This window comes from Lepisosteus platostomus, chromosome 5 (genome assembly GCF_059453375.1).
Source record: "Lepisosteus platostomus isolate fLepPlt1 chromosome 5, fLepPlt1.hap1, whole genome shotgun sequence".
NCBI classification, from domain to species: Eukaryota; Metazoa; Chordata; class Actinopteri; order Semionotiformes; family Lepisosteidae; genus Lepisosteus; species Lepisosteus platostomus.
This window is the reverse complement of record NC_142615.1, coordinates 45,937,316-45,957,850: the sequence shown is the minus strand read 5'-3', so window position 1 is coordinate 45,957,850 and position 20,535 is coordinate 45,937,316. Positions and strand designations below refer to the sequence as shown.

The following is a 20,535-nucleotide window of genomic DNA, read 5'->3' as shown; positions in this document are numbered from 1 at the left end:
CTTACTCTTTTCGAGAAATGTCCTGGGATTTTTAATGACCACAGAGAGTCAGGACCTCGGTTTAACGTCTCACTGTCACTATACTTGGGCATTAGGACTCACATGGACTGCAGGGTGAGCACCCCCTGTTGGCCCCACTAACACCTCTTCCAGCAGCAACCTTTTCCCAGGTACTGACCAGGCTCACAACTGCTTCAGTGGGTTGCCAGTGTGAGTAGCAGCATTGTTTATATTACAGGCGCCAAAAAGAAAAAGCATGAGGTGGAAGATGAGTGTGTGGGGCAGTGTGGATTGTCTCTGTCCTATCCAGATTAGGAATGAATGTGAGGAATAAAATATATTTTACTCTGTGATGGTTGTGGTCTTGGTGGAACAAGCACTTTCCTGTACTAGATATCTTACTCACAAAACCTGATGTATCTTTCTGTTTCTTTCTGGTAATGTTGCTCCAGTAATGGAACTTTTAGACTAGATATATGATGTAGGATGTCAGAGGTGATATGTTAGCAGTCAAGAAGAACCTGTTGTGGTAATAGCTCTGTACAGACTGGTAATTGGCTGACAGACCTGGGACATGATAATATACAGGAATTCAGGCAGAGAGTCTTTGTCTATTTTAACAGAGCAGTGGTTTGCTATTGTGAAGACTGAGTCTGTCCAGAGACTATTATATCCATTGAGACAGTAAAGCTCTTCGGTATCAGATGACTGTTCGACTAACAACGCTATAAAAACAATGCAGTGTCGACCATGAAGATGTCTCAACAGCCGAAATGTTGTTTCTCTTTCTCTCCCGTTCATTTGCGGGATCAACATGCTGTAAACGAGTCACATGTTCACGGTGCTCCGGGATTTCTGTACGTCGGCTTGTTCAATGTGCTTTCCCCCGGTTGCCATGACGACAGGAGTCCAGCAGCCACGGAGCCCGTGAATCGTGTTTGCAGTGACACCGCGCTCTCGCGTTTGATAAAGTTATTTTAGACACTTCCCACCCTTTTCTGAATACAACAAATACGCAAACAAATACACAATTAAAATTAGGAAAAGCCACTGACAGGACAAACCGTGATAAGTAAAACATACTGATCACAGAACACGTACAGTAACTAAAAGGCTAAAACCGACGCAAGACCGTGTTTACCCTACTCGGGTAAATTACATTCACTGACTAAAACACAGCGAGTTCGGGGTTCCCAGTCCTGGTCCCTGGGTCGCCTGGCTCTAGGTTAGCTGTGTCCCAGGCTGATGGTTCAAGCTGTCTGTTTCACAGGCGACAGGTGCGTCTGTGTGAACCTGCGCCCAGGTGTGTCGCCTGCTGTCACTCAGAGCTGTCTGTCCCGCGCGCACAGGTCAGAAATAACCCCACCAAGGCGTTTTAGTGCTTTATCAACAAACTGTAATAACTTTTATTGTATACAGTATCATTCCTGGGGCCTCTCATGATATCAGTTTGTATATAATTTCCCTATGTCGTTTTTTTTTTACCAGTAAAAACAGTATCTGCGATACACACAAGCAAATACACGGGCTTTCTGAGCACCGCCCGCGTGTAAAACGAGTCTGACAGGTTACTGAAATCGAAAGTACTTGAGTGTTACGAAACACCAGCGTCCTCACCTGCACAATCACCTTCGCTTTGGTGTTTTAAGGGCTCTTTTTCTTTTTTAAGAGCTCGAATCAAACAGAGCAGGGGCATGATGGTGCTGTTCGCGGCTCTGGTGTTTTTGGGTCTTCCAGGCTGGGTCGCTGGAGGTGAGTCCTGCTGGTGCTTTTCCAGATGCACGAGTAGTAAACTCGTGATAAAGGCTCGCTGTTTTTTTATGTTTATGTATGGCTAAAGCTATACTTTAATCATTATTTTATTGTCGTCACTTAGTTTGCGTCTGTACATTTCGGTTACAGCCTTGGGGGTCATTAATTATGATAATTATGATACGCTTTCCGTAAACAACAACAAAAACATAATTTCCTCTTCACGTCACAATTCCATAGATTTAACGTACAAACAGGCCTGTTGTCATGAATGAGTGATTTCTAGCAATTTGTGTCTTGCCAGACTCACCTAGCTGGGTAATTTCATAAAGGTCCAAGGAAAGTGTGCTCGTATTTGGAGCAAAAGTGTCTACAGCGCTGAAAATTGACAGACCTGAAAAGCTGGGAGAGGCAGTGACAAAAAGGCTTTATTTATATACATGAACTGATTTTATGTTAAATCAGCTGATTTGGAATGAAAAAAAATGCAAACAAACCATCTCTCCAGGACCACTGTTAATATAATATAATATTATATTATATAATACATTATATTATGTATTATATTATACATAATATAATGTATTATATTACATATAATACTGAATACACACCTGAAGAAGGCTCCACGGCCAAAATGTTGTGTTCTCTTTCTTCTTTTTTTTCAGCATGGAATAAACCTATTACTTGTTCGTTTGCAATATAATATAATGTTGAGTGTGTCTGTATTAACCTCTCTTAATGCAGTGTAATGTCCAGTCAGTGTGTCTGTATGAACCCCTCTCTCTCAGTGCAGTGTTCATGTACTGGAGTGTCCAGTCAGTGTGTGTGTATTAACCCCTCTCTCTCTCAGTGCAGTGTTCATGTACTGGAGTGTCCAGTCAGTGTGTCTGTATGAACCCCTCTCTCTCTCAGTGCAGTGTTCATGTACTGGAGTGTCCAGTCAGTGTGTCTGTATTAACCCCTCTCTCTCTCAGTGCAGTGTTCATGTACTGGAGTGTCCAGTCAGTGTGTCTGTATTAACCCCTCTCTCTCAGTGCAGTGTTAATGTACTGGAGTGTCCAGTCAGTGTGTCTGTATTATCCCCTCTCTCTCGGTGCAGTGTTACTGTACTGAAGTGTACATACTGTGCATTAAGTATTAACATACTATTTCTTTTTTTTCCAGAGAGACATATTTTGGTAGACTCATATATGGTTGAACTTGGTTCGGAACAGAATGGGAAATTCCAGGGCTTAGTCTCTCTGGATGGGGAGCCCTTGATGGAGTACAGCAGTGGTATGAAGCGTGTCATGTTCAAGCAGGACTGGCTGAAGCAGGTCGCAGTAGATTCTGCAAACCAATGCATTCTGGAGGAGCTTTTCTTCTTTGAAATGATGAAAGAGCTAAAAAACGTAACTGGTGGTGAGAGGAAAAACCTAATATTTTGTCACAAATATGTGATATTTTGTCCTCACATGTATAGAACTCTTTGTTGACACATTATGTTGATTGCCTGTGAATTGTGTATGTTATTTCTCAGGTGGTCTCTCAGGTGTTGAATAGAGATAACAGTGAAGCTCATTCTTGTCCATCTCTCAGGGGTTCATATCCTACAGAGGTTTGTGGGCTGCTCAAAGGATGAGAAAGGAAGGGTGGAATCATTCGACTGGATCGGGTACGATGGGGAGGACATGCTCGAGTTCGACAGCTTCAACACCCAGTGGGTGAATCTCTCTCCAATCCACCAGTCTCTCAAGATGCACATGGACCGCAACACAGACTACAATAGAGAGAACAGAGATTATCTGAAATACATTTGTCCCGAGCTCATGGACAGCTACCTGAAGTTTAGGGGACATCACTCAGGTGAGTGTGTGGAAGGAAATTGTGCCAAAATATGGGCCAGGACTTAGGTGTGCATAAATGTGCCAGTAGCCATATCACCCTGTAACTCACAACTAACAACCCCCTGAAGCTCGGCAGGCATGAGCCTGGCCAGTACCTGGATAGGAGACCTCCTGGTAAAGTTCAGGTTGCTGCTGGAAGAGGTGTTAGGGGGGACAGTAGGAGATGCTGACTCTTTGGTCTGGGTGGGCCCTAGTGCCCCAATATAGTGATGATTGTGAAAAGGCACTGTCCTTCAGATGACATGTAAAACCAAGGTCCTGACACTCTTTTGTCATACAAAATCCCAGGGCATCTCTTGAAAAGAGTAGGGGTGTTACCCTGGTTTCCTGGTCAAAAAATGTCCCATTGGCCTTTATCCATCATGGCCTCCTAAAACTCCACATTTATGAACTGGCTTCATCACTCTGTTCTCCTCCCCACTGACAGCTGGTGTGAGGGGAGTGTTCTGGCACACTATGGCTGCCTTTGCATTGTCCAGATGGGGGCTACACTTTGGTGGTGGTGTGGAGGGGAGTCCCCATTACTTGTAAAGTGCTATGAGTGGAGTATCCAGAAAAGTGCGACGTAAGCGTAATTATAGAGGGAGTGTGCTTTGGGTCTAGAGTTTTAAGGAGCCTCTACCCTCTTGACCCTGTCTGTTTAAAATGTAGTTTCCTCTATGCAGGAAGAGAAATATAAGTCCCAAGATACCTTGGGGGGAAACAGCCTGCTAATTTTTTTTCTGAGCTGTGAGGAATTATCCGTCTTCTCTCTGGCTCCAAAGGTGGTGGCTTACAAGTCGGGGCCTTTTGTTTGAAGAGAACCTGAGAGACAGTCTAGCTTTTGGTGATGGTTTATTTTAGACTCTAGAGAGAACAAAGTGAGTAATACTGAAGAAGTTGCTCATATTATTCCTCCTAAAAATAGGGAGCTGTGTTTTTATTTTTGGTTGGTTTTACATATGGTTTTGTAAAGCTCTCAAGGCTGAATAATAATAATAATAATTGCTTACACTTATATAGCGCTTTTCTGGACACTCCACTCAAAGCGCTTTACAGGTAATGGGGACTCCCCTCCACCACCACCAATGTGCAGCATCCACCTGGATGATGCGACGGCAGCCATAGTGCGCCAGAACGCTCACCACACATCAGCTATCAGTGTGCAAATTGGAAATTTGGCCAGGACACCGGGGCTGAAGGCTGAAGTACTTTACTGACCCTTCTCTGGTAATACAATGTTAAGATCCTTGTTGGTTGTGACCCAGCGAACTCTGAAATTATTCCAGAATAAACAGATAAGAAGCATGTTTGTGTTCAGTCAGTGTGTCTGTATTAAAACCTCTCTTTAAGTGTAGTTTTAATGTACTGGAGTGTCCAGTCAAAGTCTGTATTAACCCCCGTCTCTCTCTCAGTGCAGTGTTAATGTACTGGAGTGTCCAGTCAGTGTGTCTGTATTAACCCCCTCTCTCTCAGTGCAGTGTTCATGTACTGGAGTGTCCAGTCAGTGTGTCTGTATTAACCCCCTCTCCCTCAGTGCAGTGTTAATGTACTGGAGTGTCCAGGCAGTGGGTCTCATTAATCCATGTCTTTCAGTCTCTCCTCAGGTGTTTGTCTCTGCCAAGCAAACGGGATTCTTTCAGACTCTTTATCTCTCCTGTCTGGTCACTGGTTTCTACCCTGGAGACATAGTGGTCAGTCTGTCCAGGAATGGAGAGAACGAGACAGAGGAGGTACAGTCTAGTGGGATCAGACCCAACGGTGACGCCACCTTCCAGCTGAGGAAGAGTGTGGAGATCAGAGCCAGTGAGAGAGAGGAGTACAGATGTACTGTTATTCACCGTGGCTCCAACTACAATGTTACATTGACATGGGGTACGTCACTGGAACTCTTCAGATTATATTGTACTAATTCTACACTGAAGCTCTCCAGTTTCCTGTGCTATAGACATTGACACACTGTATAACTCTGTGCTGTGTGTGTTGTCAGGTGGATCCGAGTCCCAAGATCCCAGAGTTGCCATCAGTGTAGCTGCAACTGCAGTTTGCTTGGTACTTCTTGCAACAGGAGCGGTTTGCATTCTTCTCTGGAAGAGGAAGATGGGTAAGAGTTCATTGCCAGTTTACACATAGCAAGTACTGCACTGTCTCTTCACATTACAGTATCTGTCACTCATACTGTCAGTGCTGTCTCACTGTATTCTGGATGTGTAGTTCAGTATTATAGAATGGTCTAGGGTCACACATGAGAAGTGCCTCTCTGTATGACAGTGATATTGGACTGTATTAATATAGTACACAAATATGAATTTAGAGATTCAAAGTTAAAAAACTCTTGGTGACTTTGTTGTCTGCAGACTAAATAACATGACTTACTGCTTCATTCCCAGGGAGAGAGATGCTGAGTAAAAAAGTCTCAGTCCCCTCAGTGGACAGTGGAGACTCAGGTGAGACTCTGCTGAAAGGGGGAGGGTGATGGGAAGGGTCTGTGGGAGCAGTGATGGCCAGTGTGTGTCTGTATTTGTTGGTGGTCAGGAGCAGGTGGCTGTGGGAGCAACGATGTTCAGTGTGTGTCGGTTGTTGGTGGTGGTCAGTAGTCGGTGGCTGTGGGAGCAGTGATGGTCAGTGTGTCTGTTGTTGTTGTTGTTGGTCAGTAGTCAGTGTCTGTGGGATTGGTGATGGGCAGTGTGTCTGTCGTTGTTGTTGGTCAGTAGTCAGTGTCTGTGGGAGTGGTGATGGCCAGTGTGTCTGTTGTTGTTGTTGGTCAGTAGTCAGTGTCTGTGGGAGCAGTGATGGCCAGTGTGTCTGTTGTTGTTGTTGGTCAGTAGTCTGTGTCTGTGGGAGCAGTGATGGTCAGTGTGTCTGTTATTGTTCAGTAGTCAGTGTGTGTGGGATCTGTGATGGCCGGTGTGTCTGTTGTTGTTGGTCAGTATTCGATGGCTGTGGGAGTGGTGATGGACAGTGTGTCTGTTGTTGGTGGTCAGTAGTCGATGGCTGTGGGAGCAGTGATGGTCATTGTGTCTGTTGTTGTTGTTGGTCAGTAGTCAGTGTTTGTGGGAGCAGTGATGGTCAGTGTGTCTGTTATTGTTATTGGTCAGTAGTCAGTGTCTGTGGGAGTGGTGATAGCCAGTGTGTCTGTTGTTGTTGGTCAGTAGTCAGTGGCTGTGCTGTGGGAGTGGTGATGGTCAGTGTGTCTGTTGTTGTTGTTGGTCAGCAATCGGTGCCTGTGGGAGCAGTGATGGTCAGTGTGTCTGTTGTTGTTGTTGGTCAGTAGTCTGTGTCTGTGGGAGCAGTGATGGTCAATGTGTCTGTTGTTGTTGGTCAGTAGTCGATGGCTGTGGGAACAGTAATGGTCAGTGTGTCTGTTGTTGGTGGTCAGTAGTCAATGGCTGTGGGAGCAGTGATGGTCATTGTGTCTGTTGTTGTTGTTGGTCAGTAGTCAGTGTCTGTGGAGGCAGTGATGGCCAGTGTGTCTGTTGTTGTTGGTCAGTAGTTGTGGCTGTGGGAGCAGTGATGGCCAGTGTATCTGTTGTTGTTGTTCAGTAGTCAGTGTGTGTGGGATCGGTGATGGCCAGTGTGTCTGTTCTTGTTGTTGGTCAGTAGTCAGTGTCTGTGGGAGTGGTGATGGTCAGTGTGTCTAGTGTTGTTGTTCAGTAGTCAGTGTGTGTGGGATCGGTGATGGCCAGTGTGTCTGGTGTTGTTGTTGGTCAGTAGTCAGTGTCTGTTGTTGTTGTTGTTATTGTTCAGTAGTCAGTGTGTGTGGGATCGGTGATGGCCGGTGTGTCTGTTGTTGTTGTTCAGTAGTCAGTGTCTGTGGGATTGGTGATGGGCAGTGTGTCTGTTGTTGTTGTTGGTCAGTAGTCAGTGTCTGTGGGAGTGGTGATGGCCAGTGTGTCTGTTGTTGTTGTTGGTCAGTAGTCAGTGTCTGTGGGAGTGGTGATGACCAGTGTGTCTGGTGTTGTTGTTGGTCAGTAGTCAGTGTCTGTGGGAGTGGTGATGGCCAGTGTGTCTGTTGTTGTTGTTGTTCAGTAGTCAGTGTCTGTGGGAGTGGTGATGGTCAGTGTGTCTGGTGTTGTTGTTCAGTAGTCAGTGTGTGTGGGATCGGTGATGGCCAGTGTGTCTGGTGTTGTTGTTGGTCAGTAGTCAGTGTCTGTGGGATTGGTGATGGGCAGTGTGTCTGTTGTTGTTGGTGGTCAGTAGTCAGTGTCTGTGGGAGCAGTGATGACCAGTGTGTCTGTTGTTGTTGTTGGTCAGTAGTTGTGGCTGTGGGAGCAGTGATGGCCAGTGTGTCTGTTGTTGTTGTTGGTCAGTAGTTGTGGCTGTGGGAGCAGTGATGGCCAGTGTGTCTGTTGTTGTTGGTCAGTAGTTGTGGCTGTGGGAGCAGTGATGGCCAGTGTATCTGTTGTTGTTGTTCAGTAGTCAGTGTGTGTGGGATCGGTGATGGCCAGTGTGTCTGTTCTTATTGTTGGTCAGTAGTCAGTGTCTGTGGGAGCAGTGATGGCCAGTGTGTCTGTTGTTGTTGTTCGGTAGTCAGAGTGTGTAAGAAGTGATGGCCAGTGTGTGTCTGTTATTGTTCAGTAGTCAGTGTGTGTGGGATCGGTGATGGCCGGTGTGTCTGTTGTTGTTGTTCAGTAGTCAGTGTCTGTGGGATTGGTGATGGGCAGCGTGTCTGTTGTTGTTGTTCAGTAGTCAGTGTCTGTGGGATTGGTGATGGCCAGTGTGTCTGTTGTTGTTGTTGGTCAGTAGTCAGTGTCTGTGGGAGTGGTGATGGTCAGTGTGTCTGTTGTTGTTGTTGGTCAGTAGTCAGTGTCTGTGGGAGCAGTGATGGCCAGTGTGTCTGTTGTTGTTGTTGGTCAGTAGTTGTGGCTGTGGGAGCAGTGATGGCCAGTGTGTCTGTTGTTGTTGTTGGTCAGTAGTCAGTGTCTGTGGGAGTGGTGATGGTCAGTGTGTCTGGTGTTGTTGTTCAGTAGTCAGTGTGTGTGGGATTGGTGATGGCCAGTGTGTCTGGTGTTGTTGTTGGTCAGTAGTCAGTGTCTGTGGGAGCAGTGATGGCCAGTGTGTCTGTTGTTGTTGGTCAGTAGTTGTGGCTGTGGGAGTGGTGATGGCCAGTGTGTCTGTTGTTGTTGTTGGTCAGTAGTCAGTGTCTGTGGGAGTGGTGATGGCCAGTGTGTCTGTTGTTGTTGTTGGTCAGTAGTCAGTGTCTGTGGGAGTGGTGATGGTCAGTGTGTCTGGTGTTGTTGTTCAGTAGTCAGTGTGTGTGGGATCGGTGATGACCAGTGTGTCTGGTGTTGTTGTTGGTCAGTAGTCAGTGTCTGTGGGAGTGGTGATGGTCAGTGTGTCTGTTGTTGTTATTGGTCAGTAGTCAGTGTCTGTGGGAGTGGTGATGGTCAGTGTGTCTGTTGTTGTTGGTCAGTAGTCATTGGCTGTGGGAGCAGTGATGGTCAGTGTGTCTGTTGTTGTTGTTGGTCAGTAGTCAGTGTCTGTGGGAGTGGTGATGGCCGGTGTGTCTGGTGTTGTTGTTGGTCAGTAGTCAGTGTCTGTGGGAGCAGTGATGGTCAATGTGTCTATCGTTGTTGGTCAGTAGTCGGTGGCTGTGGGAGCAGTGATGGTCAGTGTGTCTGTTGTTGGTGGTCAGTAGTCAGTGTCTGTGGGATTGGTGATGGGCAGTGTGTCTGTTGTTGTTGTTGGTCAGTAGTCAGTGTCTGTGGGAGTGGTGATGGCCAGTGTGTTTGGTGTTGTTGTTCAGTAGTCGGTGGCTGTGGGAATGGTGATGGTCATTGTGTCTGTTGTTGTTGGTCAGAAGTCTGTGGCTATGGGAGTGGTGATGGCTGGTGTGTCTGTTGTTGTTGTTGGTCAGGAGTCGGTGGGTGTGGGATCAGTGACGACTGGTGTGTCTGTTGTTATTGTTGTTGGCAGTGGTCAGGAGTCGGTGGCTGTGGGATTGGTGATGGCCAGTGTGTCTGTTGTTGGTCTTTCAGGTGTTTCTTCACACATCAGTTCGGAGGGGAGTACCAGTTCCAGTGTGACAGATAGAGGAGCTTGCGATCAGGCTGAAGAATTTGACCCCATGCTGCAACCTAAAAGCCAGAAGCTAAACAGTGATGTTGAGACAAAGCAAATAATGCTGGAATATAATTTGTGACCCCCTAGTTCACACAATATAATGTCACAAGTGTTTTATACACACTGACCTACACAGTTTCACCAGTGTCTTGACTGCAGCATCAAGAAGCAGTGAAACACAATGCTTAAACACACACTCACCTCCTCCAGCAACGTGTGCCAGAGCAGAGAAGCAGGTTTAAAGTCAACCGTGCCGAGACATTTTCACCAGTAATCTTTCATGCCCTCCTTCACTTATTCTGCTTGTTCTTTAATGTTTGTTTTTTTAGGCCTGTGATTGTATCTAGGTTTCTGGGTTGTATTGTATCTGGGTGACTGTCTCAATGAGATATGAAACTGGCATAGTTGCTTCAGGCTAATTATCCTGATATATCTGAGACACTGTGCTGTTCAGGGCTCTTCCTCTTGGAGGCACTGTTGTGACAGGAAGCGGTCAATAATCTGGGAACGGAGACAAGACAGGACTAGGGGAACAACCTCCCCGTCTTCCCTGCACCCCAAGAGGAGGACATGAGGAGATCAGAGAATCAGAGGATTTACAAACCAGCCAACAGCTGATGATACTGGAATCCAGCTACAGTGAGACTTGAGTACTGGGACTTGGTCATTGTTGCACTACTGAAATTTGAATTTAAAATCAAAATATTAAATTTTCTCTTTTCTTTCTGGGTATTATTTGGAATACGTACCGTATTTGTCCATGTTTGAAGATAATTTGCGATAAGTTGACAATGGTATAGTGAGTGTAACATTGGAAAAACATGTTTGCACCTGAATATGGTTTTCATTTTATATTAATTAAATCACATTAAATGCACCAAATGCACATTAAATGCACTAAGAAGAGAATCTGAGAACTAAATGCATGTTTCTCAGCTATCAAAAGCCTTTCTAGTCTGTCTGTTTGAGAATTTTGCAGGAATATGTTTCTAAACTTTTATTGTAATACTTTTTCTAACCAAGGTCTTCAATAAATGGTGGGAGAGAGGTGGAGGTGGGGCTGGACAGGAGATGTCAGAATGGCGGGAAGTTTGGGTGAGGCTGTGCAAGTACTGAGTGCCCTGTAAACAGATATCTGAGATAGCTACTGTTGTGGAATTTTATCAAAGAAGAGCCAGGAGAGGTGTTCTCATTCACTCAGTAAGGTCTTTATTCATATTGCAATATAGGAAAAAGCAATCACTGGTCTGTGCAGAGAAGTGAAGGCTGATTCAAAAGCAAGCAAGGAGAACCCCCTGTTTTATATCTTTTTTTAAGCTGACGCAACACTTCAAGGACAGGCGAAGCAGTAATTTCTGCTTTAAGCAAAGAAGAGCAGTTAATAAAATAGTTTATCATACTCCCTTCTTCAAGCAACAGAGATAAACATTATTAAAACATCCAGTGCCCTTGATGAGTTTGGTGCTATCACACTTTGTTCTAAGTATCTAGCTGCTTCTGCAGCACAGCTCTGTCCGTAAACAACATTTTTAGGATAAAACACTTTTTCTCAGTAACTTTCCATTACACTACAGCATGCAACTGGGAGAGAGTCACTGTGCCAGGGCTCTGGGATTTAATACAGGTCTCAATCACAGAAGAGAGGTAATACATTTTACCAGGTGAGAGAGTCATTGTCTCAAGGTGAAACTGTCTTCGAGGGTAGTTGCATCCAAAATACAATGGAAACTATCACATTTAAGCTTTTTTTTTTTGGATCGAGAAGACGATCATGGTGAGACTCAAAACATACCTGTGTTTTCTTCTTTCGAGAATGAGTGGATTATTGAGGTGCAAAAGTATTGGTTCCAAATAAAAAATCCACTTCCTGTGAACGTTGATATTTAGTGATAATATCATACAAATTGTGGTTTTCTCTTATTCGCCAATTTTATTACAATAACAGCCTATTTTACAATTGTATTGGATGTTACAAAATATTGAATAGCATTTGTCTTTAGATTCACATTAAAATTAAGAAAAATATGCCAAAAGATTATAACAGAACTCTACAGTCCTAACCTAATGACACCGGCGATCTGTCATTTTTACTTGTCAAGTTCTCTAACAAATCTGCACTGTATTTTTAAAATATCTTAGCTGAGGAGACAAAAGGAGTATAAATGAATTCTTCCGCCACCCACTCAATGAATATTTGCATTAAACTATGACCTATGTTGTCCATGATGATAAATTCTGTACAACAAGACAGAAAGAAAGGCACCACTGTGAGTGGAGTTTCACTTCATGACATCATAAGTAGGCAGTGAGTCAATAGAGGGGGAGTCGTCCCACTGTTATCCTTATCCATGATCAAGAGTCTCACCCCCTGCTTTACGCTGTCCCTAGTGGTGATCTGTAGACAGTGTGTCTTCCACCTCACCCACCTCCTGAGGCAATAATCTTGAATAAACAGAGGGCTGGAGGCCCAGCCTGGCTCCTGTCTCTCTCCCCTTGGAGCCGGGAGATTTTCTCAGAACCATGTTGAGGTGAAATGGGAGTGGGATGACGCAGGTGTCTTGGAGAAGTGAGTCGCCCCAGCCCCCGCGTACCTCAGTGTGATTCAAGCAAGGGGGAGGGGTTTAAGGGACTTACCAATCCCACGTATGCACCCTCTGATTCAAATTCAGGCAGGACTTCATTGTACAGCGCCAGGCAGTCCAGCTGGATAGATAATATCATGTTCTGAGCCCAGGTCCGCACCCGGCTCTCCTCCTCCTGGAGCAGCCCCTCCAGCTCGACCTGCAGGCCCTCCCTGAGCCGCCACAGGGCCGCTGGGGTCAGGCCCGGGTGAGCGGGTGTACCAGGGGGTGGGTGAGGGGGTGTGTGAGGGGCGAGCAATGGGGTATGTGGGCTGCCAAGGAGGAGGTCCGTGCCCTGTCCTTCTGCAGATCCCTCTCCGGGCCCTTAGGGTAGTTCCACAGCTGGGTCTCGGTCTCCTGCCTGGTGATTGGCTGGCTGGCCTGAGGGGACAGGGGCACAGAGAGGGCATGAGGAGGACAGAGAGAAAACTGAGAGGGTCTTCTCCAGGAGGACCAGGCCCTACCCCTGGTCTCCCAGCAATCACAGTCATCATCATTGCAGCTGAAACCAAACTTTCGATAGACGTCACAGACATATCAGGCTCACAGACTTGCAGCTCTCGGCTGCCCGGGGTGAGACACAGGGGGAGTCTGCTCCCTCTTCCTCTGACAGTCCTATCAGATGACAGCGGCAGACCTGATCCAACCCCACCTTCCCTGTCACACACAGCCAAACACAGGCATGACTGTGTCACCATCATCACCACCTCCACCATCACAATCTCCACTATTTTCCATTACCATCATCATCACTTCCACCATCACAACCCCTACAATCTTCATCACCATCATCATCACCTCCACCATCACAATCTCCACTATCTTCGTTACCATTATCTTCATCACATTTCTAATAAATGATCTCCACCATCTTCATCACCATATCCTTCTTCATCATGACAATCATCATGTCCACCATCATCATCATAACCACCTTCATTATCTACACTATCATCTGCATCATCCTGAGCGGAACACATTGGTTGTCTTACACTGGAAGAATCTTTGCTCAGAGCCTCAGTATTGGTCGACCCTCTCCGGCCTTTCAGGGTCACATCCGTCTCTGTCAAGACCTGTCAACAAGTTGACTGCTTTAGTCTCACCAGCAGAAGCCAACCAAGTTTGTGTCTCAGTACAGGTTCATTCTTAGTCTAACAGAATTAATACTTGGGGAAGAGCATTTAATAATGAGAGCAGGAGGCACTTCTTTACATAGAGGAGGGTGGGGGTGTGGAACAAGCTGTCTAGTCATGTTGTTGAAGCCAATACTCACGTTCCTGTGAGATCTGCCCCAGGTCTCGGTGTGACGACCTTCTCTCTGCTCGACCATCCCTCTCTCCACTTGAGGGAGATTCTCCTGGCGGCACTGGGGAGGAGAAAACAGTTACCAGACAGACAAACACACTGTCATCATCATCATGGGCCAAGATGACCCTACATGACAGTGGTCTGTCCTCGATTCAGAAGCAGTGTCCAGCCCTCAGCTATCCAGCTTCATGATCCCCAACATCCCTGCCGAGACCTGTTGAGGGGCCAGTTCTGCTAGACCAGGGGTCTCAAGCCCAATCACAATCCCTGGAGAGCCAGGTGCATCTCCAGGTTTTCTTTCCAAACGGGGCTAGCCAATTAAACAATTAATCTAATTATTTTCATAAGAAGATGTGGAAATAATGTGTTTAATAATATATTTTGATGTCTCTCACTGTTGAAGACTCAAAATATTCAAAGCACAGTTGGATATTTAAGGTCTGGATAAAGGTACAGTATTAGAATATTTTTTGTTTAATTAAAAAATTAGATCAACCTTGTAACCAAGACCTCTGGGCAGGAAACCAGATGATGCACCAGACCCTCTAGGAATGGAGTTTGAGACATGCTCACCCTCTCTCACACACAACCTCACACACACTCGCCCTCTCACTACTACTGCTACTGCTACTACTACTACTACTACTACTACTACTAATAATAATAATAATAATGCAGACTTGCTTTTCTTGGGGTCTTGGGTCTGGCTCCTGTGTTGGCTGAGTCTCCTGTTAACTCCTTCCTGATCTGGGGATGTCAGACACGGGCTGGACTAGACTCACAAGTACACACACCCACAGACACACACTCCCACACACTAACACACACGCAGATGCACACACTATCAGGTAGAGTCTTTCTCCTCCTCAAGAGAAGACAACAGAGCCCTGCTACGGCGATGAGCTTTAATTTCAGGAGGAGGAAGAAGAGGAAGAATCGCAATCTAAAGAAGACCAGCAGTGGACTCACAGCTCTCTGGGTCTGGGGCCTGACTCTCAAACTTTTCTCCAGTCTCTGGTGGGTTTGGACATCTTCTCTGTTCACCTCTGTTGACATCTGTGGACAGGATAGTTCAGTTAGACAAACAAGTTTGACCAGACTTCACTCTCATAGTCAATCAATCAATCAATTTTTTTCTTATATTTTGCCTTTTAATCCAGAACATCAAAGCACTTTACGAAACATGCCTGGAAAATAGAGTATAAATGTGTAATACTGTAGTTCCTGGAGTAAGTGCTTGGATAATCCAACTACCACTGTTGTTACTTCTGCTGCTACTACTATGACCATGGCTACAAATTCTAATACTAATTCTGATATTAATACTACTACTGCTGTCATTACTAGTAATAGTGATAAAAACAGGGCACTCACAGCTCTCTGGACGTTGGTCTGGAATCTAGAAAGTGGTTCCATTCTCAGGCGACTCTGGACCTCAACACCTGTTGATGGGTCACTTCTGTCAGACACAGCAGTGGAGCCCAAGCCCACCTACACACACACTCACACACACTGACAGATATACACCCACACAATCACACACATTATCACACACTGACAGACACCCACCCACACATATTCACACACAGACATTATACACACACAGACACTCACACACACTCACAGACACACATTCTTACACTGACAGACACACACACATACACTACACACACTCACAGACACACACACAGACACTACACACACACACAGACACAACACACACTCACAGACACGACATACATTTATACACACAATCAGACACTCACACACATACGCGCACACATTCACAGACACACACATAGACTACAAATACTTATAGACACACACCAACACACACACACACTCATAACTACAAATACAGTATAACTAACACTAACACAAATGCCACTAACATTAAAACAGTAACACTATCACTATGAATTACACTGTCATTATCACTGACACAAACTACTACTACACTACTAATACTAATAATAACAGTAATGCTATCACTAAAACTAACATGACTACTAGTGTAAATACTCTAACAGTAACTATAATTATAACTAATATTAACATGAATACTAGCATCAAAACTATCAGAAGCGCAATCACTATTAATACTGACATGAACACTAGCATTAATATTAAAGCTACCGATTGTAATCTCATTAATATTAAATATGAATACACTCGCATTAGTATTAGTCCGTGACGTCACACCACTCTTTGTGACGAAGGCGAGACACCTAGCTGGGCACAGTGATGTGGCACGTGTCGCCGTGGTTACCATACTTATGATTTGTAAACAGTGGAAAAATGCATTTAAACTGTTACCTACACAAATTTATCAATTTGGAATATAATTTTCAAGCTCTATAATACAATTTCTAAACAATCATTTGAATAATCATTCTTTAATTTGGGATTGAACATTATGAACACTAAACGCACTATGGTATTTGATCGATACAGGCTGTATTGACTGTTTTCTAGATATTTAAAGAATTTAAAGAAAGAAAAGAATCAGTACTCACCAATCGGTGAAGTTAAGCGATGATTCTAAGGTTTTTTAGTTGAATTAATTGGTTGTCGACAGATAAGTGATCAATAACTCTCCTCCGTGCTCTCAGCGCTCCTCCCGCGGTCTCGCTCTCTGATCCCGGCGCTCTGGCTGGTGTCTGTGACGTCACAGCGCTCTTTCTGACAGAGCAGAGCGCGTCTCCGCTGGAGGAGACTCCTGTCCGGAGCCCGGGGGGCTTTTCTTACAGATATACTGTAACATCTCCAAAAGAAAAAACACCAGGCTGTGAAGAGAGGCGATTCATAACAGCTGGAGAAGGAGACCGACAAACCGAGAAATACAATTTATTAACAAAAAAAATAGTTTACTTCGCGGACTAATGCGTTGTAAAACATACTCCCGTAGAGCAGAAGAGAAAGGGCACAAGTCCCTGTAATGAGCGCTTTTAAGCGTTTTACACGAATCTCCACAGAACAGAATCCAGGAGGATCAGACTCCTGATCCTGGTGGTTGAAGAGCATCTCCTGGTTTTATTTCCACTCGAGCTCTCAGTTCCTCAGCCAGTTTGGTGATTTAATTAACTGTATAACTGTTATCAGACTCTGTTTAACTGTATATTTATAAGACTCTCCGTGAGAGACGTGTGGGAGACGCTGTATCCCAGGGCTGGTGTGGAATAACACACAGACAGGTCTTCTGTGTGATCTGAGTCTCACTGCTCAGAGCTACAGAATGGTCAACTGGTCACTATTGTAGACAAGACCATCATTCTGCTGCTGCTGATAATCATATTACACTTATAAGAGTGGCAATACTGCTGTTCATTAAATCAGTAAAAATAATAATAAGAGATAAACACATATTGCTCAATTTTCAGTAAAACACTTCTGACAGAGGGTTGGAGGAGTGACTTACAGTAAATACAATGAATCAGGGCAGTAATACTGAGGGTCTGGAGGTCCTAGAAAGGGTTAATAGAAGCTTCTTGCTTCTGACCTGGAACAGAGCCCACAGCTGCCAGATCAGTGACCCCTGAGCCCAGTTCACAGAGAGGAGAACCAGGAGCTCTGCTCTGTCTCTAAGAGGCTGTGAGGAAGGAGAAAAGGGGGACATGTGACCTGAGTCCAGGCTGTTCTGTGTGATATTGTTCATGTAGCAGCACTGATTGTCTGAATGTCCTCTGGTTCTGAATTGTCAGGATAAAGAGAAGGATGGAGATGAGCTTCTGTCTGCTCAGGAGGTAGGAATTTGGGTAAAGAACTGAGGGACCCAGAGCTCTGTGTGTGAGTCTGAGCTGTGAATCTGACTGAGAGGAGAAATTTTTTTTTGTTTAATTCTGCCTCTGAGAAGACTTTTCCTTTGCCAAGCAATGTTCCATCCCCTTCAGATACTCTGCACAGACTGTCAGAGTAAACAGAGAGGAGAGAGAGAGATGGACAGATAAGAGCACACACTGCGAGAGAGACAGGAAGGGGGAGAGAGAGGAGAAGGAGCAGGAAGACAGTGCAGGTGTTCAACCACACTGTGAGCAAAGGAGACAGGAGGCTTTTCTCAGCTGCTGAGGAGCTCAGTGCTCATGGCCACTCAGGCTCAGAGGCTCTGGCAGCAGTCAGGTCTGAGAGCTTCTCCTCATACTGACACTGGAGCTCTGAGAGTCAGCCTCCATTCTGACAGGAACAGCCCCTCCTGTTCAGCCCTGAGAGACACCATGAGAGAGCTGTGTGGGGAGAGGACCTGTCACCCTGTAGAGCTCTGAACACTGGACTCTCCTGTGTCTCCTTGTGCAGCACTAGAGCTCTGAATATTGGGCTCTCCTGTGTCTCCCTGTGCAGATCAGCTCTCAGCTGCCTCATTACACTGACACCCACAGCCTCACAGTACAGCCTGGCTTCCTGTGCTGGAAGAGCTCGGAGGAGCAAAAACCACAGACTCACTGAGTCTGACCTGCAGCTCCAGTGAAGCTCTGCCTTAAATCACTGTTGTATTAACAAGGACTGAACTTTTTTTTTCATTATTTTGTTGCTTTTTCACATTTGAAACTGACTCCTGCTCTGCGGCTCCTGCTGCTGCAGCTATTATGGTGAAGCTGTAACACAAGAACTCTGCTACAGTGCCTTGCGAAAGTATTCGGCCCCCTTGAACTTTTCAACCTTTTGCCACATTTCAGGCTTCAAACATAAAGATATAATTTTTTTATTTTATGTGAAGAATCACCAACAAGTGGGACACAATTGTGAAGTGGAACGAAATCTATTGGATTTTTGAAACTTTTTTAACTAATAAAAAAATGAAAAGTGGGGTGTGCAAAATTATTCGGCCCCCTTGCGTTAATACTTTGTAGAGCCACCTTTTGTTGCGATTACAGCTGCAAGTCGCTTGGGGTATGTCTCTAGCAGTTTTGCACATCGAGAGACTGAAATTCTTGCCCATTCTTCCTTGCAAAACAGCTCGAGCTCAGTGAGGATTTGTGAACAGCAGTTTTCAGCTCTTTCCACAGATTCTCGATTGGATTCAGGTCTGGACTTTGACTTGGCCATTCAAACACCTGGATACGTTTATTTGTGAACCATTCCTTTGTAGATTTTGCTGTATGTTTGGGATCATTGTCTTGTTGGAAGATAAATCTCCGTCCCAGTTTCAGGTCTTTTGTAGACTCCAACAGGTTTTCATCCAGAATGGTCCTGTATTTGGCTGCATCCATCTTCCCCTCAATTTTAACCATCTTCCCTGTCCCTGCTGAAGAAAAGCAGGCCCAAACCATGATGCTGCCACCACCATGTTTGACAGTGGGGATGGTGTGTTGAGGGTGATGAGCTGTGTTGCTTTTACGCCAAACATATCGTTTTGCATTGTGGCCAAAAAGTTCGATTTTGGTTTCATCTGACCAGAGCACCTTCTTCCACATGTTTGGGGTGTCTCCCAGGTGGCTTGTGGCAAACTTTAGACGAGACTTTTTATGGATATCTTTGAGAAATGGCTTTCTTCTTGCCACTCTTCCATAAAGGCCAGATTTGTGCAGTGTAAGACTGATTGTTGTCCTATGGACAGACTCTCCCACCTCAGCTGTAGTTCTCTGCAGTTCATCCAGAGTGATCATGGGCCTCTTGGCTGCATCTCTGATCAGTCTTCTCCTTGTCTGAGCTGAAAGTTTAGAGGGACGGCCAGGTCTTGGTAGATTTGCAGTGGTTTGATACTCCTTCCATTTCAAGATGATCGCTTGCACAGTGCTCCTTGGGATGTTTGAAGCTTGGGAAATCTTTTTGTATCCAAATCCGGCTTTAAACTTCTCCACAACAGTATTACGGACCTGCCTGGTGTGTTCCTTGGTCTTCATGATGCTCTCTGCGCTTTCAACAGAACCTTGAGACTATCACAGAGCAGGTGCATTTATACAGAGACTTGATTACACACAGGTGGATTCTATTTATCACCATCAGTCATTTAGGACAACATTGGATCATTCAGAGATCCTCGCTGAACTTCTGGAGTGAGTTTGCTGCACTGAAAGTAAAGGGGCCGAATAATTTTGCACGCCCCACTTTTCATTTTTTTATTAGTTAAAAAAGTTTCAAAAATTCAATAGATTTCGTTCCACTTCACAATTGTGTCCCACTTGTTGGTGATTCTTCACATAAAATAAAAAATTTATATCTTTATGTTTGAAGCCTGAAATGTGGCAAAAGGTTGAAAAGTTCAAGGGGGCCGAATACTTTCCCAAGGCACTGTATATTGAACAGGAGAGTTTAAATACAGCATAACTGCTAATACTACTAGTGCTACCACAACTGCTGCTGCCACTGATACTACTGCTACTACTAATATTTTACTGCTGCTCCTACTGCTGCTCCTACTACCTATAATAATAAGGAAGAGGATGTGAGCTCTGCCCTCACACTGTTCAGACTGGTGGTGTATCAGTGTATCAGTATCAGTTCAGCTCCACTGTGCTGTTAGAGAGTCTCAGTCATGCAGTCGGCTCCACACAGAGAGACACTGGGGGCACAGCTGGAGGGGTTGGAACATCTGTGTGGACTGGAGCTGCGCAGGGACAGACTCAGGGTCTGAGGGACTCAACTGGAAGAGCTTCTGTCCAACAGGCTCAGTACATAGGGGACAATCACTGCTGAGCTTTTCTTTCTTTTTCATTTAAATTATTGATCACAGTCACAGGACAGCCAGTTCTTCTTCAGTCCACCTTGTCTCTGTATTCCTGTGCTGACCTGAGTGACCTCACTGCCACCTTGAGCACAGGCTCTCCTCACACTGCCCTTGACCATGACCAGAAGACATTACTGTCTGGAGACACAACAACTCTGTGAATCACTGAAGGACACCAATCATTGGACACTGCCTGACACGGACAGCAAGACAGGACCACGTTCTAGACACTTCCTGATACAGACAGCAAGAATTACAGGAC

At 45.2% G+C, this 20,535-nt stretch overlaps 3 protein-coding genes across 5 annotated transcripts in view; 2 read left to right on the top strand and 1 right to left on the bottom strand.

Moving 5' to 3' along the window:
• The first annotated feature begins 392 nt into the window (after nucleotides 1–392).
• Nucleotides 393–10,415, top strand: LOC148667326 (mamu class I histocompatibility antigen, alpha chain F-like). Of its 2 annotated transcripts, none has more exons than XM_088632528.1 (7): nucleotides 393–1,752; nucleotides 2,920–3,030; nucleotides 3,334–3,600; nucleotides 5,217–5,495; nucleotides 5,611–5,724; nucleotides 6,011–6,067; nucleotides 9,599–10,415. In XM_088632528.1, the coding sequence occupies exons 1-7, from the start codon at nucleotides 1,695–1,697 to the stop codon at nucleotides 9,760–9,762; spliced, it is 1,050 nt and encodes a 349-aa protein (XP_088488654.1). In that variant the 5' UTR covers nucleotides 393–1,694; the 3' UTR covers nucleotides 9,763–10,415. The 2 variants fall into 2 exon arrangements, with proteins under 2 accessions (XP_088488654.1, XP_088488653.1); XM_088632527.1 differs by having other exon boundaries at nucleotides 397–1,752; nucleotides 2,920–3,156.
• Nucleotides 10,416–10,869: 454 nt separating this feature from the next.
• On the bottom strand, nucleotides 10,870–16,386 carry LOC148667325 (uncharacterized). Of its 2 annotated transcripts, XM_088632626.1 has the most exons (6): nucleotides 16,129–16,386; nucleotides 14,987–15,054; nucleotides 14,582–14,668; nucleotides 13,578–13,670; nucleotides 13,297–13,377; nucleotides 10,870–12,685 (listed from the first exon to the last, which is right to left on the bottom strand). In XM_088632626.1, exons 2-6 carry the CDS (start codon nucleotides 15,026–15,028, stop codon nucleotides 12,503–12,505), a joined length of 486 nt encoding a protein of 161 aa, XP_088488752.1. In that variant the 5' UTR covers nucleotides 15,029–15,054; nucleotides 16,129–16,386; the 3' UTR covers nucleotides 10,870–12,502. The 2 variants fall into 2 exon arrangements, with proteins under 2 accessions (XP_088488752.1, XP_088488753.1); XM_088632627.1 differs by lacking the exon at nucleotides 13,297–13,377.
• Nucleotides 16,387–17,326: 940 nt separating this feature from the next.
• The window catches only part of LOC148667324 (scavenger receptor cysteine-rich type 1 protein M130-like), a 41,032-nt gene continuing 37,823 nt past the window's right edge, over nucleotides 17,327–20,535 (top strand). Inside the window, exon 1 of the mRNA XM_088632933.1 lies at nucleotides 17,327–17,355. Within this exon, the coding sequence (XP_088489059.1) occupies nucleotides 17,327–17,355 (29 nt within the window). The remainder of the gene's footprint in view (nucleotides 17,356–20,535) is intronic.

Coding starts and splice junctions, on each gene's coding strand:
- LOC148667326 (XM_088632527.1), top strand. CDS start 1,695: ATGATGGTGCTGTTCGCGGCTCTGGTGTTTTTGGGTCTTCCAGGCTGG. Junction 3,601..5,216: donor GTTTAGGGGACATCACTCAG/GTGAGTGTGTGG, acceptor CATGTCTTTCAG/TCTCTCCTCAGGTGTTTGTC. Junction 5,725..6,010: donor TCTCTGGAAGAGGAAGATGG/GTAAGAGTTCAT, acceptor CTTCATTCCCAG/GGAGAGAGATGCTGAGTAAA.
- LOC148667325 (XM_088632626.1), bottom strand. CDS start 15,028: ATGGAACCACTTTCTAGATTCCAGACCAACGTCCAGAGAGCT. Junction 13,378..13,577: donor GGGGCAGATCTCACAGGAAC/GTGAGTATTGGC, acceptor ACTTGTTGACAG/GTCTTGACAGAGACGGATGT. Junction 12,686..13,296: donor TGAGCAAAGATTCTTCCAGT/GTAAGACAACCA, acceptor CTGTCCCCTCAG/GCCAGCCAGCCAATCACCAG.